Below are 17,410 nucleotides of genomic sequence, written 5' to 3' on the forward strand. Positions count from 1 at the left end.
GGCTCATGCGGTTGGGAAACATCAGTCTGAAACTTCCAGATCAAGGCTTCGGATCTGTGTCCTAATCACCTGGTTTTCAAGTTAAAAAAAAAGAGATTTTTGTACTCAGCCATAAAAAAGATTTAAAAAGCCATTAAAAAAAAAAAGATGCAGCAACATGGATGGACCTAGAGGTTGTCATACGAAGTGACGTAAGTCAGACAGAGAAAGACAAACATCATAGAATTTCACTTATATGCAGAATCTTTAAAATATATATTTACAAATGAACTTATTTACAAAACAGAGACAGACTTTACAGACTTAGAAAATGAAATTATGGTTACCAAAGGGGAAGGGGAAGTGGAGGGATAAACTAGGAGATTGGGATTAATATATACACATTATTGTATGTAAAGTAGATAAACAAAACAACAAGAATCTACTGGATAGGATAGGAACAGTATTCAATATTTTGTAGTAAGGGAAAAGAATCTGCAAAAGAACATGTGTGTGTGTGTGTGTGTGTGTCTGTCTGTCTGTCTATCACTTTGCTGTACACCTGGAGCTAATGTGACACTGTAAATCAACTACACCTCAATAAAAAATGAGAATATGCCACTCCTCTGCTTGAAATTCCCCAATGATTTCCCAATGCACTTAAAATAAAATCTAAAAGCTTCAAAATGAAAAATCAAAAGAACCAGAGGTTTCTGGACTCTCCCCTTTCCCAGAGCCTAGGGGTCTATATTCTTAGAAAGGTCTCCCTAGGGCTTCTGAAGGACCCTATAGCATGAGGGCCGTTCACCTTTATGAGGTGACAAACCCCATTCAGAGCAGAGCAGGTCTTCTAAGGGAGGGTACATCTTTCATGAGAGATGCACTGCTATACTTCCTGACCTAACCCTGGCTTTACCAGGCAGGAATCAGATGTGTGTGAATTCACCCTCTCTATCATCTCTTGTCAAAGATGGCCACGGGACTGGGTGAGATCCGAGCAGAAACTGGTCATTCAGCTCAAGAACAAGGTGGTGACTAATCCCTGAGTTGTCTGGGGATGGAGATTGCTGAGCCAAGGGTACAGACGGTCACCGGTCCCTGTCACTTGGCACTTCGAGGGTGGGGAAGGACAGCGGGGATGTTCACCCAATTTAAACAGGATTTCTGGCAAGGGGCAGCAGCTGGGGATGACAGGAAAAGGCACACTGGAGCACGAACTCCAGGGACAACTCACCTCACAGAATGCTGCCTCTGTGCCATGCCAGAGGCTCAGCTTTCTTATAGATTATCTCCCTGAGGTAAGCCCTATAATTGTCCCCACAGAGAGGCATCTTCTGGGCTGTGTATCAGGAAGGGGAAACTTGAGAGCCTGGGGTCTCACTGAGTGGAGGAGGCAGGGGTGAGGATTCAGAGAGGCTGAGGTAGCCAGAATTTGTGCAGTGAAATACCAAAGAACAGCAAGGAAAGACAATGATAGTAACCTGCAAAGGGGCCCACCAGTCTTTGGCTGAATGTTGACTTGCATGTGGGAAAAGAAACTGTCTGCCAATGGAAGCAGAGAAGGCAATGGCAAGCCACTACAGTACTCTTGCCTAGAAAATCCCATGGATGGAGGAGCCTGGTAGGCTGCAGTCCGTGGGGTCGCTAAGGGTCGGACACGACTGAGCGACTTCACTTTCACTTTTCACTTTCCACTTGCACACATTGGAGAAGGAAATGGCATCCCACTCCAGTGTTCTTGCCTGGAGAATCCCAGGGAAGGGGGAGCCTGGTGGGCTTCTGTCTATGGGGTCACACAGAGTCGGACACGACTGAAGTGACTTAGCAGCAGCAACAGCAGCCAATGGAAGAGATGCAGGAGATGTGAATTCAATCCCTGGGTTGGGAAGATCTCCAGGAGAAGGAAAAGGCAACCCACTCCAATATTTCTGCCTGAAGAATCCCAAGGACAGAGGAGCCTGAAGGGCTACAGTCCATGGGGTCACAAGAGTCTGACACAACTTAGCAACTGAGCATGCAGGGAAAACTACCTGAAAGCAGGAAAAGAACTACTAGAAGTGCCTGCCAGACACTTCTAGGAACTCATTCAGAGCTGGAAACAGTTCGTGTTCCCATTGGCCCTGGTAGTAAGATATCACAAACATGGGGCCTTAAGTGGTGTTGGAGAACTGTGACCTGTGGTGCTGAGAACTGTGGTGCTGAACTGTGGTGTTGGAGAAGACTCTTGGGTGTCCCTTGGACTGTAAGGACATCAAACCAGTCCATCCTAAAGGAAATCCACCCTGAATATTCATTGGAAGGACTGATGTGGAAGCTGAAACGCCAATAATTTGGCCACAAGATGCAAAGAACTGACTCATTGGAAAAGACCCTGATGCTGGGGAAGATTGAAGGCAGGAAAAGAAGGGGATGACAGAGGATGAGATGGTTGGATGGCATCACCGACTGGATGGACATGAGTTTGAGCAGGCTCTGGGAATTGGTGATGGATAGGGAAGCCTGGCGTGTGCGGTACAAGGGGATGTAAAGAATCTGACACGACTGAGGGACTGAACTGAACTCACAAGGAGCGGGCCTTAATAGTGGGGCTGAACTATGGAAAACAGTATGGAGGTTCCTCAAAAAAACTAAAAATAAGAGTGGCTGTACAATCCAGCAATTCTACCTCTGGGCATTTATTTTACTTCAGTCGCTCAGTCATGTCTGACTCTTTGCAAACCCATGGACTGCAGCACGCCAGGCTTCCCAGTCCATCACCAACTCCCAGAGCCCACTCAAACTCATGTTCATGAAGTCAGTGATGTCATCCAATCATCTCATCCTCTATTGTCCCCTTCTCCTCCTGCCTTCAATCTCTCCAAGCATCTGGGTCTTTTCCAAAGAGTCAGTTCTTCCCATCAGGTGGCCAATGTATTGGAGCTTCAGCATCAGTCCTTCCAATGAATATTCAGGATTGATTTCCTTTAGGATTGACTGGTTGGATCTCCTTGCAGTCCAAGGGACTCTCAAGAGTCTTCTCCAACACCACAGTTCAAAAGCATCAATTCTTCAGCACTCAGCTTTCTTTATGGTCCAACTCTCACATCCATACATGACTACTGGAAAATCCATAACTTTGACTAGATGACCTTTGTTGACAAAGTGATGTCTCTGCTTTTTAATATGCTGTCTAGGTTTGTCATAGCTTTTCTTCCAAGAAGCAAGCATCTTTTAATTTCATGGCTGCAGTCACCATATGCAGTGATGTTGGAGCCCAAGAAGAAGTCTCTCACTGTTTCCATTGTTTCTTTATCTATTTGCCATGAAGTAATGGAACTGGATGCCATGATCTTCATTTTTTGAATGCTGAGTTTTAAGCCAGTTTTTTCACTCTCCTCTTTCACCTCCATCAAGAGGCTCTTTAGTTCCTCTTCACTTTATTCCATAAGGGTGGTGTCATCTGCATATTTGAGGTTATTGATATTTCTCCTGGCATTTCTCCTGACAGCCTGTGCTTCATCCAGCCAGGCATTTACCATGATGTACTCTGCATATAAGTTAAATAAGCGAAGTGACAATATACAGCCCTTTGTCAATATACATACTCCTTTGTCAATTTGAAACCAGCCTGTTGTTCCATGTCTGGTTCTAACTGTTGCTTCTTGACCTGCATACAGAATTCTCAGGATGCAGATAAGGTGGTCTGGTATTCCCATCTCTTGAAGAATTTTTCACAGTTTGTTGTGATCGACACAGTCAAAGGCTTTGGTGTAGTCAATAAAGCAGGAGTAGATGTTTTTCTGGAATTCTCTTGCTTTTTCTATGACCCAACAGATGTTGGCAACTTAATCTCTGATTCCTCTACCTTTTCTAAATCCAGCTTGAACATCTAGAAGTTCTCAGTTCACAAACTATTGAAGCTTCATGTGGAGAATTTTGAGCATTACTTTGCTAGCATGTGAGATGAGTGCAATTGTGCGATAGTCTGAACATTCTTTGGCATTGCCTTTCTTTGGGATTGGAATGAAAACTGACCTTTTCCTGTCCTGTGGCCACTTCTGAGTTTTCCAAATTTGCTGGCATACTGACTGTAGCACTTTAACAGCATCATCTTTTAGGATTTGAAATAACTCAGCTGGAATTCTATCACCTCCACTAGCTTTGTTCATAGTGATGCTTCCTAAGATCCACTTGACTTCACATTATCCAGACAATACTATAATTCAAAAAGATATGCACCCCTATGTTCACAGCCGCTCTATTTATAATAGTCAAGACATGGAAGCAACCTAAGTGTCTACTGATAGGTGAATGGATAAAGAAGATGTGGCACAAATAACAGTGGAATAATATTCATGCGTAAAAAGAATGAAAATGATGGCATTTGCAGCCACATGGATGGACCTAGAGATTATTATACTAAGTGAAGTCAGATAGAGAATAACAAACATCACATGCTACATCTTATATATGGAATCTAAAATATTACACAAATGAACTTGTATATAAAACAGGAACAGACTCAGGAACGTAGAGAACAGACTTGTGCTTGCCACGGGGGAGGGGTGGTGGTAGAAGGTAAACTGGCAGTTTGGAATTAGCAGATGCAAACATTATATACAGGATGGATAAACAACAAGGTCCTACTGTACAGCACAGGGAACTATATTCAACATCTTGTGATAAACCACAGTGGAAATAAATATGAAAAAGAATAGTATATATATGTATGTACAACTGAATCACTTTTTTGTACAGCAAAAATTAAAACAGCGTTGTAAATCAACTATACTTAGATCAAATAAGTTTTTAATAAATAGTGGGGCTGAATTAGCCCAAGACCAGGGTTTCTCAGCCTCCACACCGAAGACATTTCAGGATGAGCAGTTCATTGTTCTGGGGTCAGGGGACTGTCTTGGGAACTGCAGGATATTTAACAGCATCCCTGGCCTCTACCCAGTGGGTCCAGGAATATCTTTCCTGCATTGTGAAAACCAGAAACGTCTGAATGTCTGTCTGCAGGCATCACCAAATATCCTCTGGGGAGTAAAATCATCCATGATTGAGAAGAATTACCTTGACTAAAGTCTGCCAAAAAGTAAGGCTCAAAAGGATCAAAGTGTTTTCAAGTAACGTAACCGCTCTTTGAAGGAATACAGCCAACTTGACACACATACACAGCAAACTCGGGTCACAAGGGCCTTGGCTGGGTCACAGGCATGTGTGGCTTTTAAAGTTCACCAAGAGAAGACAATCCAATTATCCACCGATGGACAAACAGACAAAGAGAATGTAATACACACACGCGTACATTTGTGTAAGTCACTTCAACTCTGTCTGACTCTTTGCGACCTTGTGGACTGCAGTCCACCAGGCTCCTCTGTCCATGCGGATTCTCCGGGCAAGAATACTGGAGTGGGTGCCATGTCCTCCTGCAGGGAATCTTCCTGACCCAGGGGTTGAACCTGCATCTCTTATGTCTTCTGCATTGGCAGGCAGGTTCTCTACCACTAGCACCACCTGGGAAGCCCCACTACATGCATACTAGAATATTATTCAGCCTTTAAAAAAGAAGAAAACTATCACTTGTGACAACATGAATAAAACTAGGAGACACTGTGCGAAGTGAAATAAACCAGTCACAGAAGGACAAAGGGTATGGTTTGCCCTGCAAGATTCCACTTATATGAAGTATCCAAACCAGGCAAATTCATGGAAACAGAAAACAGAACAGTGGTTGCCAGGACCTAGGTGAGGGGAAATGTGGAATGCTACTCATAAAACATAAAACTTCAGTTACACAAAATGAGTAAGTTCTAGCACTTTCCTATATGACACAATGCCTATGCTTAAAAATATGACACTGTTACTTCAAAATATGTTGAGATAGATCTCATGATGCTTTTACCACTAAAAAACAAGCAGAAAAAACAACACAAAGGACATAAGGAAATCTTTAGCAGTGATGGGTGTGTTTAGTACCTTGGTTGCAGTGATTGTATCATGGATGTCTGCATACGTCTAAGCTCGTCAAAGTGTAGTTCAGTTCAGTTCATTTCAGTCACTCAGTCGTGTCCGACTCTCCGAGATCCCATGAATCACAGCACGTCAGGCCTCCCTGTCCATCACCAACTCCCGGAGTTCACCCAAACCCATGTCCACAGAGTCGGTGATGCCATCCAGCCATCTCATTCTCGGTCGTCCCCTTCTCCTCCCACCCCCAATCTTTCCCAGCATCAGAGTCTTTTCCAGTGAGTCAACTCGTCACATGAGGCGGCCAAAGTATTGCAGTTTCAGCTTTAGCATCAGTCCTTCCAAATATGTGCAAAAAGTCAGTAAATAAAAATGATGAAATTTTGCCACGATGCTTATATTCAGTTGGAATTGAGCACCACAGCTCCTCCGTTCCCTCCCCCATAAAAGGATGATTACGTAGAAGAGGTGGAAATGCCAGAGGTTTGAGGAAATGTTGAGAAGCATGGCCAGATGGTGACCACCAAACACAGAAACTTTCCCTCGTCCATCTAATGATTAAATGTATCAGAAACTGTCACCTACAGGAAGACAGATGGGTAAGACATGGCTGGCATGTCCTGGCCTGGTCTATCATTAGAATGGCTTCAAGTATCAACAGATGCCACCTCACATTCTGACACTGGGAGACATGAACACATCTCTGAATTCTACATGGCTTCCCTTCCTGACATCAGGGAAACCGTGCATGTGGCACTTCATAGCAAATCTCGGAAGGTGGCCACGCTTGCAAAGTTGACAGCAACCAGAACTCAAATGCACATCCACTTCCTTGCCCAGCTACAGTTATTCTGATGTCCAAAAGTTATCAAGTATGTTTGCAGAAGGACAGAGGTCCTGAACATATTGTGCTCTTAAGAGTCTGAACATATTGTGCTCTTAATAGTTTGGGGCATTGGTGGAGTCAGCAGGGATCGCGGCTTTACAAACATGAAGACCAGGGTCTTTGGCCTCCTCACCACCATCTGCTTCCAATCCTCTCTGCCTTTCAGCACAACACATCTGCTTGCTGTTTCTATTAAAAGGTAGCTTCAGACAAGGAATGAGTGTGGCTGGACCATCCTGGGGCCAGAGTTAAGCTGGGTCACTGCTTCTCTCAGATGAGAGGCAGTATCTCCAAGTGTTAACACAGCTCAGAACTAAGGCGATAGTTTTAGAAAAATGCCAGCCTTAGACCTTAGACTCAGCTCAAATAGATCTGTAGGTCTTCCTGGGAAGGATCTGAAATCCATAAGGTTTCAGTTCAGTTCAGTTCAGTCACTCAGTCATGTCCGACTCTCTGCGACCCCATGAATCACAGGACGCCAGGCCTCCCTGTCCACCACCAACTCCATGCAAAATCCCCCAAACTCACTTTTCCTGGAGAGGCAGCCAGTTTCTTTAATCCAGCTCCTTTGTGCATTGAGAGTTCATCCCACTGACCAGGCTCATTTTTCGCCCCATCAGGTACTTTATGGTTAAAGCCCTGGCAGGTTAACCAATGGCCTTGGAGACTTTGAGAGAGAAGGAGTCACTGGGCCAAGTCTAACAGAACCCAGAGGCTGTTAATTGGGCTCTCGTCAGTTCAGCTTGAGAAGTGAGCCAGGAAGTTGCATTCTTTCTGGGTTTCCTAACCTAAACGGTGCTGCCATTCCCCAGTGGGAATAACAGAAAGAACAGTTCAATGGATGTGGAATATTTTAAGCTGAAATGTTTGCTACTGAAAGAACAGAGCTCGGAATTCAGGGGGATCAGAGGCTCAGATCCTGTCTGAGTGTTCAGACTTGGCCTGCGCTTGAGCAGAGGAAGCAGGACCTGCCTGGGCCACCTTTCACATCACAGACATCACAGTGAGGAGAGTTCAGTTGGCCTGATTGCTATGGGTCTCAGACTCACTTTAACATAAGACTTGAGACTCCAGGTTACTCTCAAGCAGCAGGCACACAGCCTCAATTGTTGGCCGTATTTGGAAATGGGGGTTGGAGCAGAGTTGAGTCATGCAAAGATGCTGTAGCTGCGGCTGTCAGTATAATAGATGTTTTTTACGGTCTCCTACAAAGATGCAGTTTTCCACACTGTTACCTTCAATGTTGCTAAAGGAATAAAGAAAGTTTTATGCATACAAAAAAACTGAGGACACAGGAGCTGCTCTTTGTCCTTTGAGGGTTTAAAATGGACCCATGAACACTTTTTAAAAATGTAAGCTTATATAATTCAACAAGTTTTTCTCTCTCTCTGGAGAACTGAAAAATAACCTCAGTGAAAACTACACAATGATAAAATTCTGTCCCCATCTGATTAATTCTTTGTGAATAATAACATCCCTGGTTTCCTTCAATTATATTCTAATTGCACACCTTTTGCTCTGGTTGATTGGGCAATGAACTAATGAACAACTATTACTGAATTTAATTAACACCATTATTTCTGTGGCCTTTATATCTCTGTGATGAACATGGAAATTCACAACCCTGGGGCTGGCACTGGGAGAAGCCAGCCTTGAACCCAGCAGAACAGGTTCTGACATTGCCCTGGAATAAGGAAGCCCAGTGTCGGGAACAAAAGAGCTAGGGGTTTTGCCAGCATTCATGGGAAGCCTTTCCTAACAACAGCATCAGTATTCAGAAAGGTTACCTCTTCATAAAACATTAGCAATTTGCATGTTACATTTATCAAAAGGGATGGGTAAGTGAGCTATATGGGAATCAATTACAATGTCATTCATAATTTATTCCATGTACAATAAAGACCTGATCAGATTTCGTGTGTGTTTACCTTCTGGAGGATAACTGCTTGTGGCTTATTCTAGTTACAGAATACAAATATGCTTCAGAGTAATGTGTTTATCTAACTGTGACATTCTCAATCTCCCAAGTTCTCCTTTTTTCTCCCACAAAAAGTAGTTCCTGTTTAAAAATAAGATCTCACTATCAAAAAATAAAAGCCCATTCTTACTGGTGTAACTTAAATCATACTATATTAACTTGATCAAAGCAAGGCATAGATAATCTCCTGCAAAATGCATCAGGAAACAAATGGGAATTTGTTTTTAAAGATAGATGATTGCAAATACACAGAGCTAAGAAAATTTAACTCCCAGAAATATACTGCAGTTTCTAAATGTGGATACAAATTATCCAGCTCTTTGGAGCACTATTAAATGTTTGTAAGGGCAGACGTGTGTCATGTGTAAATTGCAGTTATCCAATTCCACCCCCCACCTCATATTTCAAAAACTGAAATAAATTAAGAGATGAGAAAGTCTTTTCCAAATCCTTTGAGAAAAACTAAACCGATGATTAATTTATCAGACCAGATAGAACATCTGAGCTGTCTGTTTGAAGAGCAGCACTCCATTTCTCAGAATGAGGTGTGCGCCCCAATTCAGCCTTACCTCATATCTGCTGGCTGTCTGCTCAGCTGTCTTCAGGCCTTGATACATATGGATGATACAAACTTTGGCTCTTCTCTGGGAGGGAAACCAGTTCCTCTTCACAAAATCCATGACCATCACATGGTTTTTCAACTCTGTACTAAACGTTTTGATCTGAAAAGTCGGGTAGACGACTGTGTCCGTGTGGCGGGCCACATACCCTTTCTGTTGAGGTTTTGTAGGAATTCCAGACTGCTGCATGATACGCGGAATCTTGTGACTTCAGCGAGCGAGCCTGGCAAACACAATTTTCTTTGTTTCATCCAGGTATCGAGTGAGGCAGGAGGCACTTGGAAAGTGCCTGGGCTCAGACCTCTCCCGGAGCTTTCCAGTTCCAGACTGCGTTGGTTGCAAACCCCAGCTGTAAAGCACGTAAGATTTGCACATGGGAACCTTGAGGGTGACCTTTATGTGCCATGAAAATATTCCTTCTTGATGCTGTCCGCCCGTCTCCAGCACTTCCACCTGTGTTCTCGGGTCACTCAAAATCTCCTCTGATTTCAAAGACAGACTTCTTCTTCCCACTACACTCAAGTTCTGAACATAGAATCCACCCAGTTACAGCGAGATCCAATATATGTTTTCAGTCTCCAGTCCCTCGATCCAAATAAATTATTTACGGGGCACTGTACAAAGGAACCAGGAGGGATAATTGCCGATTTTTAGAATTCCTGCTTTCTCTTGCCAGGACTGAGAGGAACAAGAACAGACTCCTACTGACACAAAGGGTGACCTCAGCACTGGAAAAGATAAGAAACGCATTCAAGTGAAAAAGAGAAGTCAACACAGAGGCAGTGAAGGCTAAAGCAGGCATCAGAAACTCGGAGCTCGAGTAGGACGCCCTGGGAGCCACTTGGGGGGATGTCCTGGCATAGCTGAGGGCTCCGGTTCCTGCACAACCCTGGGAATTCTCTCACTACCCAGAGCCTCATTTTCCCCACCAGGAAACTTGAAATAATAAGACCTGCCCTTCACAGGGTTATTGGAAGGATCTGGTTAGCAAAATGGTGAAACAGTAACTTCCAATAGAGTCACATAAGGCAACACTTCCAAAGAATAGTTAAATGTTTTCTGCCCAAACTATGTTGCACACAGTTCTTCCCATCAGGAAGAACAAATCTGACTCTGTATCAGATCTGTTTCTTTCTCTTTAACCTTTGCATTCTGTTGCTTTTGCTGCCAGTTAAGAACTGGTTGCCAAGAGCCTGAAACTGACAGAAGGGCCCATTCCCGAGGCTCTGACCTTCAAGGATATAACACCTTTCCATTCACACAGAGATAAAAAGTTGCATAACAGAGAATAGTGTTTGCCTTATTAGAGGTTTATAGTAACATTGTGACCTCCCTGGACAGCTATGAGAACAAAGGACTCTGGCTCCAGCACTTTGCTTCCCTTTAAGTAAGAAAGAAACCGGAATTCTTTCCCACCAGACTCCTCGGTCCATGGGATTCTCCAGGCAAGAATACTGGAGTGGGTTGCCATTCCCTTCTCCAGAGGATCTTCTGGACCCAGGGATTGAACCCACATCTCCTGCATTGGCAGGAGGATTCTTTACCACTGCACCACCAGGGAAGCCCACTTTCTCCGTTAGGTTTAAACTGTTTGAGTTTCTGTCAGTTGTAACCAACAGAGTTTGGGCTAGTCCTTGAATACACATTATGTTATTTAAAAAGCACACATGACATGCTTCTTCATGCCGGGTGCTGTACAGGCGGCAGAGACTCAAAGATGAGAGGACACCTTGCTTCCACAGAGTCCACCGCCCCACAGTGGACCGGTCCCCACAGCACAAGGAGTGCTTCCAATGAGGAGGTTTGCACCAGCTGATGGAGACCCTAAACCCTCAAGGAAGAAGGGTACTGCAGTCTTGAAGATGCCTGCTGGGCTGCTGAACCACCATGGCCAGCCTTGCAAGGACAAAATCAACCACAGGCCTTCACTTTTCACTTTCCGTGCATACATTTTGCCATAAAATGTCACGGCCACGAATGGGAAAACATTAACTGCAATAATCATCACTCTTTCTGGAAGACAACTACCTGAACCTTTTGCTAATTTGTTTTTTCTTCTTAAACCAAGTAACTCAGTCATCTATAAAAGCTAGATCTCTGACCTTATTAATGTCCTGCAGTAGATCCTACTTCATTTCCCCAAATTGGTCCCTGGGGCTACTAACTAAAAAGCTGTACCATTGTTAGCAGTTGCAATCCAATGACACCAAATCAATATAAATAAGCCTTGAATGTATTTAGTGTTGAAATATATGTGGAGTTAATGTTTCTCCCTTGCCCCTGATACAACATGTAGGATTGTATAAGATGCACAATGAAGTATTTAAATAATGAATTATTCAGAAAGAAAAGGAACTTAAGATACCTGGTGCCAGGAATTTATGCCTATGAATTCTTAATCTGTTCTCCAGTGGGATTAGCATTTACGACTATGAAAGATGTCCTAATTATGCAGTTTCAAAGCTGATTTTCTTCAGGGCCTGCGCAGATCTAAAAGCATTAGGCAACAATAAAAACAGATGACTATGAATTTCTGAATTCATAATTTGATTTCCCTCTCGGGGGAAATGACATTTTTATTTATGGGTGCTTCACTCATCAGGTGGGAGCTGAAGTCGTCTCTTAGAGGCAAAGGGCTTACTGTGAGCACATCTAAACCATCATCCTTTTCTAACAGATGCATGAAAGTCACAGGACTTTTGGACTTGGGAATGATGTGCTGTCTTTCTCCTCCTCTTAATCCCTACCCACAGGGGTTCTAAAATAAAGCAAAATAAAATAAAACAAAAGGACTGAGACTAGTACAACAGATTATGGGGTCCTGCACCTTTTAACCAAGGTAGAAAGAGAATATAATTTCCCTGATAAACCTCAATCTCTTGCAAATCATTCAGCTGTGCTGGGTTTTAGCATCAATGCATGGGCTTTCCTGGTGGCTTAGATGGTAAAGCATCCACCTGTAATGTGGGAGACCTGAGTTTGATCCCTGGGTTGGGAAGATCCCCTGGAGATAGGCATGGCAACCCACTCCAGTATTCTTGCCTGGAGAATTCCATGGACAGAGGAACCTGGCGGGCTACACTCCATGGGATTGCAAAGAGCAAGACAAGACTCAGTGACTAACAGTTTGCTTACTTTATTTATACGGAAAAGGAGCAATCAGTTATAGATACTAAGTAGTTATCTGTTCAGTGGATGAATTAAATGAAAATGTATCAGCTATCTTCTTCTGTTAAGGTACACTTTTTCTCCCACAGCTAGTCTTGCATGCACAGAAGTCAACCAAGGGCCTTCACTTTTCACTTTCCATGCATACATTTGTCATAAAGCATCAAAGCCAAGAACAAGGAAGAATTAATAGAAACCATTGTATTCACTGCAAATAATCATCATTCTTTCTGGAAAACTACTACCTGAATCTTTTGCTCTTTTTTTCTTAAACCAAGTAAGTCAGTCATCTATAAAAGTGAGATGTCTGACCTTATTAATGTCCCCCATAAGATTCTGTTTAACTTCCCCAAATTGGTCCCTGGGGTAACTGACTAAAGCTATACACGTTTTCCATAAATGGAAAAAAAAAATTTCTGCTTCACTACATTGTGTTTGGAAAGAACAATAATTTGATATTTCTCCCTGGGTTCAATCCCTGGGTTGGGAAAATCCCCTGGAGAAGGGAAAGGCTACCCACTCCAGTATTCTGGCCTGGAGAATTTCATGGACTATACAGTCCATGAGGTCGCAAAGAGTCAGACAGGACTGAGCACTTTCACTTCACTTCACTAAATTTTCAAGGAGAAGTGGCAAAGACAAGGAGAAAACATGGAGCAGTGGCATGAACTGCGGGGCCCTCTACCAAGGCCACAGGGCAAAAATCTCTGGAACTAACCAAGCCCCATAGCAACTGTTGCCATGAGACTCTGGATATAAACTGGCCAGTTCCCTGACCCCATATTAGGTAAAATACCCACCCTATTACCCATCCTATAGCATCTTAACCAGTTACCTAATGCCGACAGTAGGAATCTTCTCTGTCTAGAGGTTATAAAAATTTGCTGTTGCTGCTAAGTCACTTCAGTCGTGTCCGACTCTGTGTGATCCCATAGATGGAAGCCCACCAGGCTCCCCCGTCCCTGGGATTCTCCAGGCAAGAACACTGAGTGGGTTGCCATTTCCTTCTCCAATATGTGAAAGTGAAAAGTGAAAGTGAAGTCGCTCAGTCGTGTCCAACCCTTAGCGACCCCACGGACTGCAGCCCACCAGGCTCCTCCATCCATGGGATTTTCTAGGCAATAGTACCGGGGCTACTAGCCTGCAAAAGGGATCAGCTCTCCCTGGAGCCAGCCCACAGCCCTAACAGCATCTCCCACTTTAAAAAAAACTCTATTCTCCTCTCATTCTGCCCCGTGTCTGGAAATTATTTTCCAACCCGTACACAGACCATGATTTGAACCATGTTGCCATATTCATCTATAAGATTCATTTTCTCTCCCTTTGAAAGTCTTCAATAATCATTTAGTTTGCACCTGCTGGGTGTTCAGCTCTGGGCCAATTAAACATTCACAGCCATTTCCAATGATGCTAAAAACCAAACCAACCCATATTGAGAGACAGACCACACAGCCCTCCTTCAAACCCATTGGGAGGAGCAAGTCATTTGAAGATAAGTGGTATCTTCATATTTTCTCTTCAATGTCTGAATAGATTTTGAATAAAGAAAACCAATGACTTTGTTAGAAACTATGCTTAAGTATATATTTCAACAAGCATGAGAGGGTGATGAAGATTGTGGTTGAAATATTGAGGCAATATAAAATTCAATTTGCTATCTACATCCTTGGTCAATTTTATCCAAAAGGAAAACTATGTTGCCAACCACCTGTCACTGTTCTCCCATGAGAAGCAGTTGCCAGGCTGGGCTGTGGGCAACGAAGTGGGTGGGGGGCACTATTCCCATTTCCCCAAGGGGACACACCCCTCTGCCCATATTTCCTTCTCACAAATATTGGCTGTCACTCTTGGTCATGTTTCCTTTGTTGTGTGAATTAATGAGTGTGTTGAGTGAATCTGTGAAATCCAGTAATTATCAGGAAAATACCAAAGTCCCAGGGGAAACCACAGGCCTAGCACCGGCCACTGCCAACCTCTGGGACTCCCAAGCTGGACCCTGCCTCCCACAGGGGCAGCAGATAGGCAGCTACTTGGAGGGCACCCAGACCCTCACCTGCAGCGCAAAGGGGTGGGCACCTACGTGGATAAGGCCCCACTCCAGGCCACAGCTGGCGCTGAAAGAGAATGGCCCTCTGCAAGCACCCACTGGCAGCCAGGCTCCTGTCCTGTGCCAGGAAGTCCTGCGCTGGTCAGAGAATGGGCTTTCCTCGAGCCCCAGGGGATGCCCTTACTAGCAAGGTGGTAACTCCAAGATTCTCTCAGACTTTAGAAAGGAAACACGTACTGTAGCAGGACCCATGGGGCCTTGGGGGCAGGGGTAGGGTTGGGGGATGGGAGGAAAACTGCCTTCCCGGATTCCCTGAAGGATGAATATCTAGATAACAGGATTTGATGCACCTTTCCTGCGTTGCTTTGCAGATGAAAAAAACCTCCCTCTCTCCAACAAATGAAGATGGTAACTACATGACCACCGAGAGCACACAGCCCAGGCCTGTGTCCTGGATCCTAAGGACAGATAACGTTCACCCCTGGAACACCATCCTGCTACCTCACATCAGCCAGTCAGAGATCTGCTACCTTACATTAGCCAATCAGAGATCTGCTACCTCAAATCAGCCAATCAGAGATCTGCTACCTCGGTTCAGTTCAGTCAGTCCAGAGGCTCAGTTGTGTCTGACCCTTTGCGACCCCATGGACTGCAGCACACCAGGCCTCCCTGTTCATCACCAGCTCCTGGAGTTCATTCAAACTCATGTCCATTGAGTCGGTGATGCCATCCAACCATCTCATCCTCTGTCATCCCCTTCTCCCACCTTCAATCTTTCCCAGCATCAGGATCTTTTCAAAATAAGTCAGTTCTTCACATCAGGTGGCGTAAGTGTTGGAGTTTCAGCTTCAGCATCAGTCCTTTCAACGAATATTCAGGACTGATCTCCTTTAGGATGGACTGGTTGGATCTCCTTGAAGTCCAAGGGACTCTCAAGAGTCTCCTCCAACACCACAGTTCAAAAGCATCAATTCTTTGGCGCTCAGCTTTCTTTATGATCCAACTCTCACATCCATACATGACTGCGACCTCACCATCAGCCAATCAGAAATCTGCTACCTCGCCATCAGCCAATCAGAGAATTGTACACAGTCTGATCACAAACTCTGCGACCCACATCTCTCAACCGGCTTTTAAAGGTGCTTTGCTGAAACCCTCTGGGGAGCTCAGAGGTTCTTAGGGTAGAAGCCAGCTATCTCCTTGCATGGCCCTGCAATAAACCTTTCTCTGCTCCCAACTCCAGCATTTCACTTTGTCTGGCCTCACTGAGCATCGGGCACACGAACTTGCATTAACAAGTTGACCAGTTGGGTCGTTCTCACACTCTAAGCCCAACAACGAGTGTGGGCAGGTTCCTGGTTTCCCAAACATAGAACCAGTTCCATGTAATGATTGTGCATGCGCGTGTACACTACACACAGAAGATGTGTAATAGTCCATGTGTGTTTTCTGAAAATAAAATGGGTCCAGTACAAGTTACTGTTTAAGCATTTCATATAAATATAAGAAATTCCTAGCCACCTCAGCTGTCCATCAATGAATAGGACCAGAGGCCTGCAAACTATAGCCTTTACTTTTTGTCAGTAAAGCTTTATTGGCACAGAGCCATCCCCATTTGTCTACATATTATCTACAGAGCCTTTGTTTTTCATAGGGTGACCAAGTTGAGTGATTGCAGCACAGGCTGTATGGCCTCCAAAAGCAAAAATATTTACTATTTGGTCCTTGACAGATTTTATTTTCTCAGGCCCCAAAATCACTGCAGAAGTTGACTGCAGCCATGAAATTAAAAGACCCTTACTCCTTGGAAGGAAAGCTATGACACACCTAGATAGCATATTAAAAAGCAGAGACATCACTTTGCTGAAAGTTAAAGCTATGGTTTTTCCAGTAGTTATGTGTGGATGTGCGAGTTGGACCACGAAGGAGCCTAGCACTGAAGAACTGATGCTTTCGAATTGTGGTGTCGGAAGACTCTTTAGAGTCCCTTGGACAGCAAGGAGATCAAGACAGTCAATTGTAAAGGAAATCAACCCTGAATGTTCATCAGAAGGACTGATGCTGAAGCTCCAATACTTTGGCCATCAGCTGCAAAGAGTCGACTCATTGGAAAAGACCCTAATGCTGGGCCAGATTGAAGGCAAAAGGAGAAGAAGGTGGCAGAGGATAAGAAGGTTAGATAGTATCACTGACTCAATGAACGTGAAACTGAGCAAGCCCCACGAGACAGTGAAGGACAGGGAAACCTGATGTGTTGCAGCCCATGGGGTCGCACAGTCAGACACGACTTAGCGGCTGAACCACAACCTTGACAGAGAAGGTTTGTTGCCCCTGAAGTGAGACCCTCTGGTGAGGCAGTCAGCTCACCTGAATCAAGAGCCAGAGGGGAGACCGAAGCTTTGACCACGGCAGGGAGACTAGCCCAGGGTTGCCAAACTTACCCCTGTGCTACAGAATCGCTGGGTGCTTCTGAAACCACATACCCTCAGGCCCCACCTGACCCTCCCCACCTCCCCCATCAGAATACCCTGGTGAGGGGTCTGGGAAACTTGGGGTGTGTGCATTTTGCATGGGGGCAGAGAAGCCTCGTACTCTCCATGCAATGAACAGTCCCAAGGGCTGGGCCAGGCTTGGGCCAGGCTGAGACTCTAGCTTTGACTGTGGCTAAGTCTGTGGCTGAGGACAAGGCAGCACAGCTCCTGACCCCATGGAACATTCTGAGAATTGGAGAGGGGGGACCCTGACCCAGGTAATTCTGTGAAGCTTTACCTGCAATCGCA

At 44.5% G+C, this 17,410-nt stretch overlaps 1 protein-coding gene across 3 annotated transcripts in view; it reads right to left on the reverse strand.

Annotated features, from left to right (window-relative positions):
* C12H10orf90 (chromosome 12 C10orf90 homolog) overlaps positions 1-9,907 on the reverse strand; it is a 258,213-nt gene extending 248,306 nt beyond the window's left edge. For 2 of the 3 annotated variants that reach the window (XM_088842543.1, XM_055425902.2), the window contains exon 1: positions 9,365-9,604. In XM_088842543.1, coding sequence (XP_088698669.1) covers positions 9,365-9,604 — 240 coding nt within the window. Of the gene's footprint in view, positions 1-9,364; positions 9,639-9,704 lie in introns of those variants that run through there. The other variant, XM_088842544.1, reaches the window with a different exon arrangement.
* Positions 9,908-17,410: the final 7,503 nt, after the last annotated feature.

Source organism: Moschus berezovskii, chromosome 12, assembly GCF_049115385.1.
Source record: "Moschus berezovskii isolate FMDL1 chromosome 12, NW_MosBer_1.0, whole genome shotgun sequence".
Taxonomy (NCBI): Eukaryota; Metazoa; Chordata; class Mammalia; order Artiodactyla; family Moschidae; genus Moschus; species Moschus berezovskii.